The following is a 21,456-nucleotide window of genomic DNA, read 5'->3' as shown; positions in this document are numbered from 1 at the left end:
GGGGTTTGTAATGTTTTGTTTGCCTTTCAGACCGACACTGAATGCCAAGGGAGCTGCTGCTGTTTTCGGGGAGCTACCCACAGCCAGTCAAGGTCTCTCAGTGAGGGTAACAGCTTAGCTTACAGAACAGCATTTTCTTTTCTTGGCTGCATCACTTGTACAAGCAATTAATTTCACCTTCTCTACTGATGACTTACTTAGCACCACCAATTTATCCTCCAACAGTTCGCACTCGGTACTGAATTCTACTATTATGAATAATTATTTTCACATATTTTCAAAATTTCTCTTTCCACGCTTTTATCCATTTCCAGTTCATTTACGATTATGTTGAACAGCTGCAGGAAGCCCTGCAGGAATCCCTGCTTTTTCTCCACCAGTAGCTCCCCCTCCACTCACAGAAAACCAAACCACCTAAAGCAACTCTCTATTTCCCATTTTTCAGTCAATTACTAATCCACAAGAGGGCTTCCAATTTAACCCATAGAGCCTAAGAGTGGCTGCAGCACAAGGAAAATTCTGTATTGGCTATAAAGTAGGACTACAAGAAATTAAAAACAAAACCAAAAAAACCACCCAAAAACAAAAACGAAGTTACCCTGCTGCCGCTTTGCACGGGCCCTGCCCCATCGCTTGCAGCAGAGGGAGGAGGCAGAGCATATGGATATGGATGGCCGTGCCTGTGCGGCTGAATCCTGTGCCAAACATCCCATACAGCTTTCCTGCGATGCCACATGGCCGATAGCAGCAGTCCATCCTGCACGCCCTTTTTGGGATGGTGCCACCCACCACACGCCCCAGAACTCTATAGACTGGGTGGGCAGAGAAGCTGCAGCCCCCGGGGCACCGCTGCTCTCTAAAGACACTGAAAACACAGCCGGGAGACTTACCTAACCTGGGCTCCGGCAGAGAGGGAAGAGACCCATTGAACGTGGTTTTGATAAATCTAAGTCCTCTCAGATCCTGCAAAAAACTGCCACATACACCCACTGCACAAGGGTGATACTGATCCCCAGCCTTAAATAAAAGGGAAAGAAGAGGGAAACAGGACAGTTGATATGAAAGATCCAAACAGAAAATGCATTTTTAACATTTCAACCTCCTCTTGGCATGAGTTCTTCCTCCATGAAGAAAAGGGATTTTTCCCTTTTATTTCCCTGAATGACTGAGTTCTCTTGGTAATCAGCCCAGTTAGGCTTTATTATGTAAAGCATCTGGGATTTGAAACTGGGATTCATAAGCAGAGATGGCAGTATTCTGGTTTTGGCAACACCTCACTCTTTCACAAGGAGAAAATTGTTCCTACATTCACAATCTCAAGAAATACAGAGAACTTAGCAAATACATGGAGGAAGGAGGGAAACCAAAAAAAAAAATCAAAGTTTTTCTTCTTAAAAACTTGACACTCAAAACACTCATACAAAGCCTTGCATATGGGCAAGGTTCATTCATAACAGGAACACAGACTAAAGAAGCTTTCAGATGTGCAAGAGCACTTAATAGAATAGTTCCATCAAAATTATGCCTTGTTTAATGAACATATTAATTTACCAAATCTCCATCAAGTCTTTCAGTGTCTCCTCAAATTCAGTAATCTTTTATTTGAAAAAGTACATGCCATACAGAAGAGGTCCTAGCAGCTGCTCTCCAGGTTCCCTCCTCTGGGCTGTGTGATATCCCTACACAGGGACCAGGCTGAGGTGACACCCAGATCAATTACTCAGCAGAAGGGGAAAAGCGTCACCGTCCCCTTCCTTTTCCATTATTGCTCAGGCCCAAGGCTGAAAACTAGTAAAAGACAGATGAAATGCAATGTTTGCAATCTAGCTTCTCCTTAAAAAAAACCCCAATCAAATAAAAAAAAACCCAAAACAAACAAAACAAACAAAACCAAAAAAAACCCCACCAACAACAAAATCAACAAATCCACCACCCAAAAAAAAAAAACAACAAAACAAAAACAAAAAAAACCCCCACCACCAACAACAACAAAAAAAACCAACAAATCCACCACCCAAAAAAAAACCAAAACAACAAAACAAAAGCAAAAAAACCCTCCACATCAGTTAGTTCTTAAAGGTTAATTTAGTTACTAACTTTCCCTATTCTGTTTCTTTCACAACCTGTGTCAGCTTCATGCTAGAGAAGCATTCCTCATACTGCTGTGAAGTTTTGTAGTAAGGCTCTTCAGCCTGAATTAACTTAAAATGACTAACCACATCACAGGTTTCAATACTTCCTAGCATAACAGGCAGGATCTTCTTTTCCTCCAGCCTCCCTTGCTTGGATGAAATGTCATTTGAATCTCTTCTACTGGTCTGCTGTGTTTTTAAAGAGTACCAAGTTACTTTGTAAGTGCTTCATTCAGATTTCTTCTGTCGATTTTTTGCCAGTAATTACTGCAGAGCCAACAGCCTTGAAAGAGTTCATTTAATTTAACACCTCCAGTTGCCCCTGCTCCAGCTGAGGGGTGTTTCCAGTCTTTTATTCTTCTTCAGTCTGAGGAGCTAAACTATCCAGATGTGCCCACAGCTGCACTCCCCTAAAACCAGGCATGGCAATAAATGAATGAATGTTGCCTTTTGCCAATGCAGTGCCAAGTAGGACTCTTTCTTTCTAAGTTTACTGAGATATCTTTATAGATGAAGGAGTACTTTGTGTAGGAAGTTAGGAAGACTGAGAACAGGAAACATAAAGGTGAGCAGGAAATTAATTTTCTCCAAAAAGAAGTAATATGGAAGGAAATGAAGCATCACTGTTATTTCCTCATTGGGGCACTTCCATATATATGTATAGTTAAAGGAAAGGCTTCACAAGGGAAACTACTCCAAGCCTGAAAGAAATGAAACCACAGTACTTTAAATGTAGAAAAATAAAACAGTGGATGCCAGGGAGATCTGATTTCAGAAGATCAGCTACTGGTAGCATGATAGTTAAATAGAGGGTAGAGTATAGGTGCAGAAATGCCACAAACATATTCTTCCACAGACTTAGTACTATGTATGCAAATGCTGAAATTAAATGGATCCAGAAACACACACTTTTTATCTTCTGTTGTTAGGGTGATTTTCGTTTCAAAAGAAATGCTGGGTAAGGGGTCATAAAAGTAATTTCTTCCTTCCAAAAGAGTCTGTCCAACATTTTTTTAGAGCTTAAACCTTTGAGGTATCCTAAAAAGTACTGGGCTTTAAATCAAATTATTTGTGTGTGTCTGTGTGTGCATGTTTGTTCGGATTTTGAGTATTAAAAGTTGAAATTTTATGACATGCCCTACTTTGTAAAAATCCCTATTTCAAAAGAACAAGCTGCACACATAAAAGTTCAGCAGGTCTACCATTCAAGTCAGGATTGATTTAAAACACTCAGGAAATTTCTCTGTAACAGAAAGTGATGTTTAACTACCACATATAATTGTTAATTTTACATACAATCAACTATATAAAACCTACTCAGAATAAAAAACAGGGTTTTTCCAGGACCATTCAATTTGATTACACAGACTAAAACTGAAGTGCTTACCCCTGAAGAACAGGCTGACAAATTTTAACACAGATAAAGGGCTCAGTAGAAGGATGTCAGCTTTAATTTGGAACTTTTTTAAAATCACAGAACCATTAGGTTGGAAAAGACCTTTAAGATCATTGAGTACAACCATTAATGCAGCACTGTCAAGTCTACCTCTCAGCTGTGTCCCTAAGTGCCACCTCTATACAGATTTTAAATATCTCCAGGGATGGAATGGGATGGATCTTAAAATTTGACCAACCTTTTCCACTTGTACGTCTTAAAAAGTAGCATTCAGTGCAGCTTTAGGGTGACAGAAAGCTTTTCTCTTTTTATAAGGGATAGTAGTGCAATGCTCAGGGAATGCACTGCAGTGAGAAGATTCAGTTTGTGGCTGGTCTGGCTGAGCTGCCAGACCCACCTCTGGCAGATGTGCTGCCCCAAGGCTGCTTACCACCCCACCCTGGTGCTGCCCTCCCTCCTGGAATGCACCTCAAGCATTCTTAATGGACTTGGCTTTCTCTTAATGCAAAACAGGAAACCTTTAAAAATCTCAAAATAGGAAAGTAATCTTTCTATTACTCATCTAGGAATCTATTTTTTATTAATTATCTAGAAATAGGAAAGTAATTTCCAACGACCACAAGGATATTTTACCTTCAGCCAAAGACACTATGCCCCAAGCAAGATCTTGTCTTGCTGCAGAATGCTCACACTCATCACAAGTCCTGCAATGGTGCTGTTGTATCCTTTATAACAGAGCTTGAAAACTTCTCTCTCTGTTTCCTTACCAGATCTGCTGCCCTGTCTATTTTAATGCAAACAATCCTCAGTAAATAAAGTAGCATTATATTCTTTTCTTTGTTAGTGGATGCTTAATACAGCAGGTACCATCAAAAGTGGCAGAAGATTCCAGGTAGGGAAAAAATGCCTCTAAAAAGGAATTTTTCATTTCTTGACCATCAAATAGCAAATTTACAATGATTTTTTGTGGGCTTTTTATTAGGATATGAAATAGTGAGTATTTTCAGATCCCCTTTATTTTCCATTTAAAATTATTCACAGAATATGGTACTTCTAAAACAAGCCAAATTAAACTGATCTTTCCTGGGAGATGATCTGCATAAACCCTCAGCAGATGAGGGAAAACAACTGCTCTTCAGTTTATAGTTACTCTGCTGCACTACGGTAGAACTGTCAGAAAGAAAAAGGTCATCTAGATTTCTTTATATTGTAAGCCATATCCAAACCACCATTTCATCCTTCCTTGAAACTGAATTTTTGCTTCAATAGTCTTATGGAGTAAGCCATAAGAGATATGGAGTAGAGAAGTCCCACTGTTAGTTTTCTCGAATGACCACAGTCCTAAACTGTTACTGCTTTGGAAAGAAAAATATAAGCAAGAATATATACATTTCCTTGTTTCTTTTATTACATACCATTGCTGCTTTTTCTTATTTTCCCCCTGACTCTTCAGAATTATTTCCAATCCAAAACAAGGATTTGCTTGTCAGTGAGAAACTTAATACAATGCTGGGGGTTTTTCACTTAAAATGGAGTAAAATTAAGTGCTTTATGATAAGAAAGAGGTTTCCTTGATTTCACTTTCAAATAACTTAAGCTTTAAAATTACTAAATACTTTAAAAAATATCACAACCATGATCAAGAGCTGGCCCATAAATCCACAAATATTAATGCAAAGAGACATGCTCACCAACCTATCCCCAGAGTGCAGTACACCATTTCCTACTCCAGCTCAGGAGATATTTGTTTCCAATCCTACTCAGATTCTGTCAGGTCAGCTGCAGAAAGTTAGTGATAATTAATCTCCAGGATGCACCAAGAAGTGTAATCAAAGTGTCTTCAACACTGGTATTTTCAACAGTTGCTTTGTAATCACACTGCTCTTGCACTGTATCTGTGAGTCTCTTCTAGAGAGAGCTCTTTAAAAAGATATTCCTAATTAATGATATTCACAATCAAAGTGTCTTCAACACTGGTGTTTTCAACAGTTGCTTTGTAATCACGCTGCTCTTGCACTGTATCTGTTTTCATTGAGTCTTGTCACGTTTCGGATCTGAAAGTCTGAAGTGAGATTTCCACAAAATTTCAGGTTATGTATTTTTGCCATTTCTCAAATGCTTCAAGTTTGTTTCTGCAAAATCTTGCTCCCAGCATTTTTCTCTTTACAAGATCAGGTTTCAACAGGCTGTAAAATACTCCTTCAGCTGCCAGCTGCCTCCCAGAGCCTCAAAACATCAGTGCCAGGGCAAAGTCTGAATCCCTGAAGAACACTTGGATCCTCTTCACCATTCCTACTTGTGTACCGAAGAGGAAGAACATTTTCAGGGCAGAATACTGTCAGTGCATCAGCAGAGCACAGACAAGCAGCAGGGAGAACAGGGAGGTTAGTGTTATGGAAGGTAATTTAAAAGCAGAATTCCAAAGGGCAGAATAAAGATGAGGCTTAAGGATACCAGATACCATGGAATGCCTGATTTGAAAATTTAGCTACACCAAGACCAACACACACGACAGGAAGAGTCTCTTCAGCTCCTGGAGACTGATCTGCATTAGCACCCCTAAGACTCATTTACGTCCCTCAAGATCTCAACCAACCTTTAGAGAAAAACAAGATGGGCATTAAGGAAATAGTCACTTTTGTATCTGTAGTTCTTAGCATGGTAGGATCTGTCATTGCTAGCATTGCATTACAGAAGCAAAAACCATTATGTAACTTTGTCTGGAAGGCCCTATTTTGTAAAACCAAATAAATGCATAACCATAAACAACCTAACAACTAATGTTTGAAGTCATGTCCTCAAATACAGAAATTGGAGATTCTTTAAGTATCCAAAAGCTTTCCATAGCATAAAGTTACATGTATGAACTGCTATTCTACTTCATCTTTTTAAGTATCAGATTTCTCTTCACTGTTACATGTATGTGCAAATGGGGTATGTTGTAATTATCAGTGGTGTAGTGGGTTGCAAGCAAAGAGCTCTCAAAAGCAGAGTAGTTTCAGATGGTTTAACTTTTATTCTATCATAGAAAGAGGTGGCATGCTGTTCAAGAAACTAAAAATTTAGATTGCTCTACAATCTAAAAAATATTTTCAATGCCTACATTTTTCAAAGTAAAGGTGGCAAGAAGGGGTATGATGGGATTCAGAAAACAGAACATGAATAACTGCATTGTAAAATAGTTCTTTCACTATCCTTTTGTCCCTTTTATTTTCCCCTGACATTTGCAAGGGAGTATTTAAAACTAAAGACCGGTTTCTCATGTAAAAGACAGCATCTGCCTGCTCTTCCTACCTCCTCAATCCCCCAATAGGCTCAGCTTGTACATACAGAGCTCATGAACCCTTCTGATGCAATACTAACTTAGAGGACCCAAAACAAATAGTAATAAAAAGAAAATTCGTGAAAACTTTGAGTCTTTTCTAGAGAGAGCTCTTTAAAAAGATATTCCTAATTAATGATATTCAATATTATCTGTGGGGGAAACACAGCAAGGTCTCAGATTCAAAGGTTGTTTAATACTCATTAATAAGACCCCCAAATGCAAAGAGTTATGCAAATTCATACATAATTTCATGTGAACAGCTGCTTCCTTTTAGAAAGAAAAAGGAGTTTATGAAACATTTTAAAGCCCATTTTAGAAAGCAATCCCACCATGGAGTCACTGCCAGATGGCTATAATATTTGACAAGCTACAGACAATGTTTTGTCAACATGTGTTGTGGTTTTTTATACTGCCTAGTCTTCTCAGTACTGTATGTTATTTTCCCAATAAATACAGGAAACCCATTAACAAACACAAAGGCAGTCACAAATATGACTTCTACTCCATGTGCTTGTGCTCCAGGTACACACAATGAAGCTATGCTTGCTGAAAAGCAATCCAACTCTTTAACAATACTTGCTTAACAGAGTTTCTATTTCTTAAAGTACAACAACATAGGTTTTAAATTAATTCTTTCTGGTATAATAACACAACCACACAGTTCCACAGATTTTCTTTTTTTTTTTTTGGCTCAAACAGTTGAAGTTAATCATAAGCATCACTAAAATCTTCTAACACAATATATGAAATCATACTCCTTTTAGTCAGAGCAAAAATACCCATCTGTGAGAACATATACACGTACCCCATATTGAATTACTTGGACAAATAAAACCCATGTCCTGCCAAAATTCTATTATATGGCACACGTACTAGCAATTCCTTTCAGCAGCTCTCTGATCTCCAAAAAGCAGTTAAGACTCAACAATATGCAAACAATAGCACTGAGCTTTAAAAGGCAAGATTTTAGAAGTGTTCAGAAAACAAGATGCAGTAAGGAAATATTTACACACACATACAGAGGCCATGTTTAGACTTGTAAATACCAACCTTTTTTGTAGTTTTGTCCAAAATCCAAACCATGTTGCACATCTCCTTTAATTAGGTATTTTATGCAAGAACAGCATAAATGACAGGGCATTTGAGAAACTCATGAATCAAAAAGTCCAAGTGTGCATGTTAAACTCTCCTCAAATGCAGTACAATTGACAGGCTTAGTGCAGTGCATTTAGATTTTGCAGTGAACTTGTTACCAAGGAAACCAGCAGCTGCAGGTGTTTTCCCATACACCAGGGAATGAAAATTCAGCAGTGAGCTTATCTACTCAGTATTTTAGTCACACATTTTTTTAGTTTCAATAACAAACTATTTCTCAAACTGTTAGATGACCAGACTGCATTAAAAAGAATTTAAAAACCTTCCCCTACACATGAGCTTACTGAACAGTAAACAGCACCTTTAAATGTTTTCTTCTCCAGTCTCCTCTCCAAAAGTGACCTACCTCCCTTGCTTTGTCTCCTTCAATAAAAGTGTGCAAAACCCACCCCATGCAATGGGATTTCATCCCAAAAAGTGCTCCAACAACTTAGCAAGGCTCCAGCTTCCAAGAAACAATGCTGACTTGGGAGAGGCTACAGGAATGCCTATTCCAATCATACAGCATAGCTTTGCAAAATTATACCATGCTACAGAGATACCATCATGATTGGTATGATTCATGCTTCTTAGGATGAGGATAAAAATACAAATACTTAGTAAAACCATAAGGGAGATGCAAGATACAAAATCCACTTTCAATGCAGCTCTTCCACAGGACATTAAATCAGTAACTCACACAATGCCTACTTCTCATTTATGATACAGATTGGAAGGCAAATATATATAACTTAAAATAGAGGCACTACATTTGTTTATTAAGTAGCCTCTTTTCTCTAAGTAACATACTGGAATATTTATAAATCTTCTGAGCTGCTAAAGCATTTTTCTGCTTGTCCTCTTTCAGTGTTACTGAATCAACAGCAACATCTACTGGGCACAGAAGGGCAAGATTCAATTTCTTGAAAGAGATTAAAGAGCCAGGTACAGGAGCATATAATACTTACAGTATCTATTTCTGGATACCTTGGCAGTCACTGTGAAACCAGAAATGAACAAAACTTTTAAATATACATTTTCTTTCTCTTCACCTCTTCAGAAGGGAAACAAACCTAACAGAAAGATGGACAGAAGGACAGCACTGACTCCTGGTTGCCTTCGGAGACACCATATTACATAATGACATATATATGACAAATAACATGTTACAGTTAGGAATATTAGATACACTGGGCTAACAGAACCAGTTGACAAGAATTCTGCCAGTAAAAATATTAAAATATTCTTCAAGTTCATGCAATGGAGCATTTTATTATGAAACTTTTTGCTCTTAAAATCTATTTTCCCTCTTTGTTTAGCAATTACACAGGTTTGCAAAATAAATAATAAAGGAAACCCCACCAAACAAACAGCAGTGACTAAAATTCAACCAGATCAGACCAAGCAGAAGTTCTCCAAAACTGCACGAAAACAAGATGAACACATGTGAATCTAATACACACTCAGAAGAAGGATTCCCAAGAACTTTGCCCTAATAACACCCAGTATTTTCCTTTCATAATAGAACCTACTGGGGTCTAAATTCCCTAACTACAACATAATAACTGGAGCCTTGTGAGAGGAGCACAGGACAATCCGTATTTCTGACATGCTCATCTAAGCAATCCAAAGAACATGACAATGGGACAAGCTCAGCTTCATCCTTGCTGGTGCCTTTCTGCAGGGACTGGTGTTTCACCTGCCTGCTGAAAGGCACACACCAAGCAGGGCTCACAGTCACAGCCCTTGCCTGGATTTTGACATCTACACAATTCCCTCTTTTAAAATGCAATCAGATGAGAACAGGATCTCTGCTCCAAGCACTCACCATGCACCACAAAGCAAGTGATTATTTATTAGAAGCGTAAGTGCAACTGGAAACTGAGAGAAACTCAAGACTTTCCTAATTACAAGCTGGGGCCACAGTCAGTGGCAAACCAAATTTCCCCTTGCTACACCCCCTCTTGTCTAGCAACTCTTCAATACAACATCTTCACCCAGGAAGAGCTCAGCAGCCAGACTGAGCATCCATGCCAACTTCCAGGCTGAGGAGGAAACTGGAGAGGACTCTTCTTCTGGGTGAGTGCTCCACTCACTTTGCTGTGGCATATATCAGGAACCCCAATGCCACTGTACCCCTTCTGCATGAAGCTGACTGCCCTGCCATTTGAGAAACCAAATAAGGTGTCTGCAGGGCACACAAAACACCTCAAGAACACCACACACGCCAAACTGCAGACAGGCTCCTCAAGATGATAGCAGCTCTGTGTTGCAGCACATATCACAGCTGTGAGAGCCACAATACACAGAACGTCATCAAACAGTTTCAGATGGCTTTAACCCAAACAGAGTAACCCCACATCAGAGGGCTGCAAGTCTGCTCTTCTTGTTCTGTAGCCCAACCTTTTATACCCATCATGTTCATGCAGTGCACCTGTGTGCCCTCTGTTCTCTTTGGTGGTTGTTCAGTGCCCCTGGGCACTCCATGGCTCATTGCTGTCAGTGTTTCCATGTTTTCCTGTGCTCCCTTTGGTGGTTGTCAGTGGCCCTGGGCACTCCATGGCTCATTGCTGTCAGTGTTTCCATGTTTCATTGCTGTCAATGCTGCTCACAGCTGTACCCAGTGGGGATGAGGCTCAGCCACAGCCCCACTGCCAATTATTGTGTGCCTACAGCTCTCAGCAAAAGTAAGAGAACCTGTGATGAGGTAGCTCAGTCCTCATCAGAAAAACTGCCGAAGGAATTATGCCCTCACACTTTAAACACCTGAATGCCACCAAAAGTGCCCCAAACATTGGCACTGCTCTCCCACATGCTGCTGGGGAGCCTCTTCCTTTGCAGTGCAGAGAACAGAAGTCCAGCAGTGCTGCTGGAGCCCCACTAGTCAGTAAAACAGGAAAACCCAACTGCTCCTTTTGGGACTGGTCCTGGCTGCACACACAGATGTAATTTTGATACCTTCTGTAATCTCAATGGTAGCCTTCCTATGTAAACATGTTTTGCAACAGTAAAAAGGGCAGGCACGGGACCTTTTCTGTGCAATGAGGGACACCCAGGTACACAGTACACCACATGAGACCATTGCTCTGCACTGAAACCACACAGAGGCACAGTACAGCACACAAATAACAAATTTCAATACACAGTACAGTTACAGAACATACAATCTGTGTCCTACAATGAGCTGTTTCTCAAAAGAAGCAATAATAGGGAAGGGAAAAAAGTACAGATGCAAACATGTAATGTGGCATTTTTTTTCCATATTTTTCCCCATATTCCTCTGATTGCAAGCCCTATCTGTGGAAAAAAGCAACTGCTAGTATTTCACCTAGAAAAAATCTGTCCACAACACAAAGAATGCTAGTGAAGAGGATTTCAGGCAGCATTAAGAGAGCTGACTGCTTCTAGGCCCACCAGCCTTGTTTCAGTTGGGTTTTTTGGCAATTCCTGACAGCATTACAGAAGTCCCCAGTATGTTCTTTGCACATACCTGGCCTCATGCATGTATCCACACATCTTACTGGAAAGAGAAGCTGCTGGCAAGACTGCCTGGTTTTCAAGGACTTGCTCCCTACCTCAAAAAAACCCCTGCAGAAGCACCACTAATGTGTTCTCCCCAAAATCTTCACCTTTGGACACTTTCCTGGGTAGCAGTTAATTCCAGGTGCCTTATTTTTCACTGAATCCATAATTTTCAGTGTAGCTGTTTTCCCCAAGATGATTTTCAGATGGAAGTGACATCTGTTGCAGGGATACCACAGGGCCTTCCCCTCCTTCCTCCACACACTTAGTAAATAAGTACATTTCCCCAGGTAAGTATTGGCAAAACTGGTAGCACAAATTTGACAACAGGAAATTTTCACTGACAGACTCCAGATGCAACATCAAATTTACTTCCCTCTTCTCTGTATAAAGAGTTGTGTAGCAATGTCAGTGGAAAACATATTAGTCTGATCAATAGTTAGTTAATATGACATTTCAAGACTACAATAATCTAATTATGTACAACAAATAATTTTAAAGAATCAGTTTCTCTAATGCCCCCTATGATAACAAATAGGCTTAAACAGATATAAGCTGATCTGAGAAAATAAAACTTCTCATGCAACAACTTAAATTGCTTCCAGCTACAGCAGAAAGCAAAACTAGAGTTGAAAAGAAACTTCAATATTTGATTTCATTATTCTCAACTCTTTCTGTTACCAACATTCCCTCCTCCTATGTAATGAGGGTTTGACTTCCTAAATGCTGAGAGTGCATTGATTAGCCCCAGAAAATCTGTGCATTTGCATGAAACAGCCCTGAGTAATTCCTCAGCGCCAGAGGCAACAACTGAACCAGCATTTAATCTGGGTATTGGCTAGGACTGAGGCAAAGCAATTTATTTCCATTACAAATAGTCCAGCACAAACAGTCCAGCTGGAAGCCAGTGAGGCTGTGTAGCCCCACATTTTCCCTCCAGATACATAGATGACACTGATATGATATTAAAGCAGCATGTGAGACCTTGTCACTCAGATGGTTCCTACTGCACCTATCCAAGACCTAGTATTTACATTCACAACTTCTCCATCTTCCCAACCTGAGGAGCAAGTGCCAAATCCAGCAAGCAGCCTGCCCTTACAGAATAAACCAGTTTTTAATATGGAGTTTGGGGTTTTTTTTTCTGTTTACTTACTATAACCAAGCAGATTTACAAAGATATCAACGGCCTACAGATGCAGGAAAATGGGATTTACAGAATACCTAAGCAAGTTAGACATGTAACCCCTCTTGAATTTCAATTATGCTGCTGCTTAGACACTTCTCCAATTTCTTTGGAGCCACCTGAGGCACTGAAAGCACAAAGGTACTCATGTCAAGGACTAAACAGAATTGACAAAGCTTTCCTGCTTTAGCTTCAGCAAGCATCTATTGCTTCAGCCTGCACTGAGAATATCTGAAAAGCAAAGCACGATTTAAATAAAAAGAGAAAGATTCACTACATTCAGATGCATCACAAAAGATAGGAATTTTCTTAATAAACTAAATGTTCCTGCTTTCCCTTCTGATTAAATGGCTACAGATTTTAAATGTATTATGAACCAAAGAACACCTATAACTTGTGCTTGTGACATCTCTGTGAAATATTTCTCAACAGAGTTCAAAGAACTTTGAAGTAAAAATTAAAAATGCTTTAATGCCTTTGATAAAAGCAAAGAGCAATTTCAGGCAGGACCATTTCCTGAAAATGTTTTTTTTTTTTTCAGCAAGCAGCAGCTGAACTGAAAATCCATCAAGTGTGGCACTTAATTACAGAGAGACAGACAGACATACAGATAGATGCACACATATACACACACAGAATTTTACTCCTGACATTACCAAACTACTTCTGCATAGCTCGTTTTTAGCTGGCAATGCCTTTTTACACTAATGAAGCTTTTCTGCTCTAACTTCTTGAACTGAACAAGAAGTTATTTTTATATATTCCATATCTGCTGTAATTCCCAGGAAATAAGGAATTAGAGTAAGATGTTTAATATTAATTTCATTTAAGAGGGTGGTTAGCTTGGATAGCTTAGAAGTCTTAAGACGAAAATCCTGACAAGACTCCTACTGATTTTAATCAGACTGGATTTCACTGCTCTATTACTCAAAGCAGCAACACGACACAGAAGAGGTTTACCACGCAAAGGCTTTCTTTTCCATGTTGTTAGACAGATTATTCCAATTAGCTTTAAACGTGTCTCATTTTGAGGAGTAAAGCTCATAAGAATTTGCCAAATTCCCTCAGTTGAAACTCAGTTATAATAAAAAGCAGTTCCTTTAGCTAACATAAAAACACTGGCTCACAAACACATGCTGAGACTGGTACCAGTCCTACAGCAGCCAGCAAGGGAAAAGGCTTGTAAAGACATTTATAGGCAAATAGCCTCCAACAATGGCAAATGTTAACCCTGCACACATAATATTTTCTGTATCTTACTTGGCCATGCACTTCATCTCAATCAAAACACTACTACAAAACAAAGTTCTACATGGATTTTCTTATAAGCTCCACAGCAAAACACAACCAGTGTTTAAAGGGCAACCCACTGATACCAGGAAGATGAAGAAAAAGTGCATTGCAAAACAAATATCTTTTTCTGCCAAAAAATTGTGTTGAGCCCAGATCTATGTTCATAAAAAAAGAAAACAAATCCCAGGTTCCCCCTCCTTGAGCATTGTGACAGATGCCACCAGGGACAACAATAGCTCCCAGCTACGTGCTGGACCGTGTATCACTAAGTGGCTTGTGTATTATGGCTTAGAGACTCCTGCCCTAGTTGGCTTGTATTTAAAGGTAAAAAAGGTCATGGGCTATTTACACCTGCACAACTGAGCAGCAGAGTGAGGCTGAGAAGTCTGTAATGCCATCTGCATTCCACAGAAGACATACCACTGTTAATCAAAGTGCATTGGTGTCACACCCATGAAACAAAGTGCTCTTCTTGTAGATGCCTCTGGAATCCTAACAAAGAGGAATCCTTCAATTGCCTCACATATTTCAGTGTTGACACTTTAGTTGTGATTATTTTGTGTATGCATACAACCTCACAGAAAATACTCAGTATGATATTCATTGCCCCATTTTTCACATGTACCTTCTGGCTGTACCAATCTAGTTTATAAGTTATCCCCTGCAAAGAAAACTTTTTCATGAAGTTGTTAGTGGAAGCCTACTGCAATGTACATAACTCTGACACTTAACATTAAACTTCTATTAAGGCATCAAATCTGATAAAGCTTCTTGGAGAATATAAAACAGCTCCAAGAATCAAGAGACTTTCTAAATTTATTGCATAAATGAAAGACTTCTCCCCAAAAATGCAATTACACTCTTTCAGCTATCAATAAAAGTAGCTTCTAAGAGACAGTTTTCAGTTTCTTAGTTTTTAATTAAGATTTTTAAAGGCTCTCTTTGTACACTACTAAGGAATAGAAAGGTCTCAATCCAAACAGCATTAACTACTGTTTTTCTGAAAAGTCACTTAATTTGAAACAGTGTAGTTATTGTAACAATGTTTCCCTTGTACATTACTTTGGAAATCTTGTATTTACACAGTTCTGACTAGTGGAAGCAAAGGGCCAATACTCAGCTGAAGTTATACTATGGGTTCTGCGTATAACTGAATTTACCAGATGTACAAGTGTTTAAGAGAAATGCTGTTTTTTCCCCTCTTCTGATGCAGGTGATGAGTCATCATTGATGTTGATAATGTATCCTGAGCATCCCGCTCCAGTCATGTTGCAGATGTATATAATTCAGTTAAAGCTGTCACCTTCAGTAATGCCACTGAGAAGTACCTAAAAGGGTGTTTATCTATGGAAAACAATGCAATTTAACATTTTGAGATGATACCACGCACATTTATTTCGAAGAGCCTGAGTAAAACAGATGAGCATTTCAAGTGCCTGTGAGTGCAACAGCTGATCTGGTGCTTTGCAGCACTGCTACAAGGGTTAGAATTGGAACATCACAGTCACGTTGCTGTCTTTTCAGCTGCCTTGTAGTTTCAGATGCAAAAATGTCAAAAATCAGGTAAATTGATAAAATGACACCTATTTTATAATTTGAAATAATTTTAAAAATATTTTCCTACTCCTTAAGTATGTCATCTTAGGTAAGCTTGGATTACAGAGACTTCAGACTTCAGTCATGTGTCACCTGCATTCTTGGATTCTTCAAAACCTGAGCATGATAGTCCCTTACTTTCGTAAAAGATTTGACTGTAGCACCCTCACGGCTATTTCCTAGTAGTTCAGCAATTACAGCTCCCAAGATGTAACACTACCAAATCTTGAGACCACAAAAAGTTTCCTCTGCTGCATCATGGCAGGAGGCTAAAAACCCCTGCATAAAAAGATTATATTCCAAACAGACCTGAACTAAACAGGGGGAAAAAAATCCAAACAAATAAAGAAAAGGTATCAACCATTTGAAGGGAGAGAGAACAAAAAAAACCAACAACAATTGTTGTATGTAAATAGGCCTCCAAGCACATCACTCCTCAAGTCCAATGCCACAAAGGTAGAACAACACAACAGGCACTGAGAAAATATAGAAATACTAATTTTTAAATTATTATTAGCAAAGGCTCATTATTGTCTTCCATGCCACCAATAATTTCCAGGATCTTTCCACTTTTCTGGCTGTGCTGAAGACAGGAGAGGGAAGGCTGAATTACACACAGCATTTGAATTGAGGCAGGAGCACACACAAGTTGGTCTGATGCTATGATGTTCCCATCACACTTGTGCTCTGCCCCAAGCTGAATTTTGCATGCTGGCTCATCTATCGCTTTCAAGCTTGACTCTTAAAGCTTTCAAGTATCTTCTCTCTGTGTGTGCACTTACAGACACAATGAAGACCTGATATTAATTATAACTTCTAGGAAGACACTGCAGGAAAAATATTGCTGTTAATATAGTATCAACAGCACAGCAGATGAGGTCCTGGGGAGGGAGAGGGAATTAAAACTTTGGCAACAGCAACATATGGCTTAAATAAAACCAGAAAGATGCTCTCCATCATACAATATTATTAGTCTGCATGGGAGAATAACACCCCTCACATTTGCTTTCAGAAGTCAAAAATAAGAAGAGAGAAGACTCCAATATTATCTTCCATGACAGCATCTCTCTTTCCCATGAGAAGACTCTAAGGATTAGTTTCACAGAACAAGGCACTATGGCTCCCTTCACCAAGAGAAAAAATACCTCTTTGTTTTCTTGAAATAAATATTTGAATAAGTATTAAAATAGAGTAAAACATTTTCTCATTTTAAATGTTCCCCATGTTAGCTCTTTTCTGACCAGACTCTTTTTAGCAGTCCCTAGATAAAGTCAGAAAATCTTAACATAAAAATTGCATGAATTAAGAGCAATGATTTGTTAAAAATCAAACCCCAATAAAATATCCACAAAGAATTATTTGGTCAATCCTCAATATTAGCAACAACAGTATTAAGTATGGCACAGAAAACCTTTCATACCTCATTTATTAAAATTTATGAACTTTAGCAGAAAATTATCTACCACTAAGTTTCTCATGTAACCTCTGCCTAGTTCTGGGAAAGCTCCTTTCCAAGTCTACACACTGCTGTCTTCAAGTCAAAAGAAAACAAACATGCCTTTTTTGAAAACTACATCCCACTTTTCCCAGGGATAAAGAGTATCATCATGTGCTTTGCAGTTTCAATTAATGGCTTGCAATTCAGCTGTCAGGCCAGACATGGATATAATCCTCAATGAAAAAATTTGCTACTTGTCAGGCCAGGAAACTTAGTTCAGAACTTCTTCCACTAACCTCAAGTCCCTTTTACATACACTGCAGTGATAGAAGGGCATCAGGCACAGTTACAAGATGAAATTAGCATAGTCAAGTATGTGCAGGCTAATACAGGCAGTCTCATGCCTATGAAGCTCACTTCTACACTCAGCTCCTGGTCTGCCTTCACTGCTTTCATTTCAATCCCTGCAGTTTACTAAGCTTCCCTTGTTGATAAACCATTGATTCACCAACACTGCAGCAGAGAATAAACATTCAGCTTTGAACTCAACACAGCTCTCCCCTGAATTTCTGGGGAGGGAAAGTAGGAATTTCCCATTTGTTGAAACCCTCCAGATGACACAATAGAGAACCATCTTTCCTCTGACTTCCTACTCCAGACCTGCCTTCCCAAGACTTCTTTGTTTCTTCTTCTACCACAGAAACACAGTGCTCTTAGCCTGGCTTAAATCACTGAGATGGAATCAAGTACACCCAACTCACCTCTAGCAGTGGTTTGTTTCACTAGAGTTGAAGTTTACTAAGCTTCCCTTGTCGATAAACCAGTCAACCATTGATTCACCAACACTTCAGCAGAGACTAAACATGCAGCTTTGAACCCACTACAGCTCTCCCCTGAATTTCTGGGGAGGGAAAGTAGCAATTTCCCATTTGTTGAAACCCTCCAGATGACACAATAGAGAACCATCTTTCCTCTGACTTCCTACTCCAGACCTGCCTTCCCAAGACTTCTTTGTTTCTTCTTCTACCACAGAAACACAGTGCTCTTAGCCTGGCTTAAATCACTGAGATGGAATCAAGTACACCCAACTCACCTCTAGCAGTGGTTTGTTTCACTAGAGACTTCATTAAGAACAAGCTAGAGACTGCACAAACTCTTTAAGTAGTCTGTTTAACAACTGCCCCAATTAGGTCTAAATCTTCTCTGCAGGAATCAAGTTCACATTTTCTTGCTCCTATTCTAATAGTTAGGGACAACAAGAAAATTGAAACAAGCAGATATTCACCTTCGTCCATAAGCAGCACAGATCTCCACTAGAAAGTCAGAATATGTGTGATTTCCCTTCAGTTTTCTCTTGTAGTCCGGATACACACCTTATTTCCACAGAAATCATATCTGATCAACCCTGACATCATCCTCTGGAATTACTGCAGGGTTTTTTGCATCTTTCCTTGTTGCCTTCAAAAGAAACCTCCTTCTGGGTGAGACATCACTGGTACAAAAGCAAAATGATTACTCTAATCACTGCTTCCTGTTAAGTCAGAGCAGACTATGAATCATTCTGCAGTAGCAACATCATTAGTTCATTCCAGCTAGGACAAAGAAGTCATATCCATTTTATAAATGTGTATTAAATGCAAAACTGTATTTTAGTGAATTCCACCTCTCCAGTTTTGGAACTCTTTCCAGCTTAGAGAGGTTTGCATAAATATATTTAGGTATTTCATTACCTAATTAAATTTAATTACCTAGGAGGCTTTATAAAAGCATTTTTCAAAATGAAATGAAGATGTGTTAATAAAGACCAAATGCCATCAGATGCAACTGCTAATCAAATTATAAAATTCCTGTCCATCTGCACTAGTACCACAGAAAAGCTTCTATTCATACATGACAACCTCCTGCATGGGTAAATAGAAGATCAGATGGTATAGTAAAAAAAAGTAGTCTTATTCCCAGCAACCATAAACTAGCATTCACTACAGTTTTTTGCTTATGGTCCACAGCAACAAAAGTAATGTGATATGGTGCTGAGGTATGTTTTACTTGCTTCTTAGCAGTTTCTCAAAACTATGATTTTAAAACTGTAGGAAGGTAGGTCAGGTTTCTCTGGGATGGCTATTTTTTGCTGAACAATTAATTAGTGCAATCATTTTAATTCTTTATAAGAAACATCAGTCCTCCCAAGTACAGGTTTTCACTGGCTGCTATTAAACATTTGTTTTCGTGGTGACATCAGCCCCCTCCAGTGAACACTCAGCTATTCCTTTTCTTGGGCTCCCTGTCCTACTCTCATTGTCAGAGACAAGATACAAATGCTAAAGTTCTTGAAGCCATCCATCCCCTTCTTAACAGTCTGGAACCAGCCAGCCAGTTTCAAAATATGCCATATTTTTCTCACCTGCCATGATTTCTGTCACCTCTTGCTTATCTTGCACAAGCTGCATGGTATCTGACACCACAACCTGATGGTTGGTGTCTTCTTCTTTCTCTTCATTAGGCTGCTTGGCTGTTGCAAAGCAGTTGCAGCTTCCAGTTTCTTTGCACAGGAGCAGGGTCCGATACCAATAGTCAGACATGAAAACTCTGTGAGCTGATTTCTGAAATATAACAACAAACAGAAAGTCATTTTCTGTTAAACATAAGGAAAAAAACTAGCTACCTGAAAGAAGAGGCTCAAATGTTAAGGATAACAATTACATACAAATTATATCTTTTATTTTATTTTAAGAAAAAATATACAGTTTACAATAATCATCCATTGTATAGTACCCAAAGTAAAAAGTTTGAGTTCCCTGTAGTTTCTCAAAATGCTTATATCAAAAGTCAGGAAGCTAATATAAAAAAATCAAAGAAAAAAAACAGTATATAAACATCAAATTACATGTGATCTGCATAAAGGCCAAAAAAAAAATCATTATCGCTCTGTATTTTTCACAGAACAAGTCAATATTTATCTCAAAAGCCAAGTTTATCTAAAGTCAATTTTAACTAGGTGAAAGAACACACCAGAACAGGGGTTGTCAAAAAAGTAAAAGAAAAAAAAGATAAAAAAGGACAAGATACTATGATTGCCATTATATCAGAGGCCAAAATTACAGCTCAAAGTTTTCATAAACAAATTAACTGAATGAACCTTGCCACTTGAAATCTGGCAGGAAGAAGAGATTGTTTGGTTTCTGACACAGCACTCAGGTCCTCCACCACTGCCCTCTTCCTGAGCAGAAGGAAGGGGCAACATCTCCCTTAGCCTAGAAGGAGCTACAAATTTCCAGGAAATATGTTTGCAGGTAAGAGAGCAAGCATATCCTTAAGCACCTGCAAGCTTCTCAGTTTATGCCAGAGAACTACAGGGAGGTTTGTTTTTTAACATAAACAAAAATCACTCCCTTCTTGAAATAACAACTAAACCAGCATTAACTTGAAAGATTTTGTCCACATGAGGAAACATCTCGATCTTTCCAAGATGATCTTTTCTGCTGTTAAAGGTAGCTGGGAACTCTGCAAAGCTGAGTCATTGAACAGTTTGACTTACAAAGCCACAAAGCCCAATCCTCCTACAACGAGCAACTCAATGAGGTTGCTCAGAACCCTGCCCAACCTGACCTTGAATGTTTCCAGAGATGGGATATCTACCACTTATCTGGGCAACCTGTTCCAGTGTCTCACCATCCCATTGTAAAACAAACAAACAAACTCCCAAACAACAAGCCCCTCCTTTCCTACATCTAATATAAAATCAATCCTTCATCAGTTTAAAAATATTACCCCTTTTTCTATCTCCAAATGTCCTTGTAGAAAGTTCCTCTCTAGATTTCCCACAGGCTCCCTTAGGTGCTGGAAGGTGCTGAAGGTCCCCCTGGAGCCTTCTCTACTCCAGACTGAACAACCCCAACCATCTCAGCCTGTCTCCATAGGAGATGTGCTCCAGACCATCTTCACGGCCCTCCTCTAGTCTCACTTCAACATGTCCACATGTCCCTGATGTTGGAGACCACAGAGCTGCATGCAGCTCTCCAGGTGGCCTCTCACCAGAAAGAAGGGCAGAATCCCCTCCCTCAGCTTGCTGCCCACACTGCTTTTGATGTTGCCCCAGACTCAATGGCTTTCTGGGCTGCAGGTGCACATGGCTGGATTGTGTCCAGCAGCACTTGGACACTGCCTCATCCACGAGCACCCTCAAGTCCTTCTCAACAGGGCTGCTCTTGAGCAGCTCATTCCCCAGCCCAGATGGATACCAGTGGTCGCACCCACGTGCAGCACTTTGCCTTTGGCCTTGTTAGGGGGCATTTCTTGAGCTTGTCCAGGTCCCTCTGGATGACATCCTCTCCTTCAGATGTGTCAACAGCACCACTCAGCTTGGTGTCATCTGCAAACCTGCAGGGGGTGCACTCAATCCTTTGTCTTTAGTGAAGATATTAATCTGATCCCAAT

The 21,456-nt window shown here is 39.4% G+C and overlaps 1 protein-coding gene across 4 annotated transcripts in view; it reads right to left on the bottom strand.

Annotated features, from left to right (window-relative positions):
* MCF2L (MCF.2 cell line derived transforming sequence like) overlaps window positions 1-19,601 on the bottom strand; it is a 148,159-nt gene extending 128,558 nt beyond the window's left edge. For all 4 annotated transcript variants that reach the window (XM_039714393.1, XM_039714382.1, XM_039714384.1 and 1 more), the window contains exon 1: window positions 19,424-19,601. In XM_039714393.1, the coding sequence (XP_039570327.1) occupies window positions 19,424-19,601 (178 nt within the window). The remainder of the gene's footprint in view (window positions 1-19,423) is intronic.
* Window positions 19,602-21,456: the final 1,855 nt, after the last annotated feature.

This window comes from Passer montanus, unplaced genomic scaffold (assembly GCF_014805655.1).
Source record: "Passer montanus isolate IOZ18808 unplaced genomic scaffold, ASM1480565v1 scaffold3, whole genome shotgun sequence".
Classification (NCBI taxonomy): Eukaryota; Metazoa; Chordata; class Aves; order Passeriformes; family Passeridae; genus Passer; species Passer montanus.
This window is presented reverse-complemented; position numbering and strand designations above follow the sequence as displayed.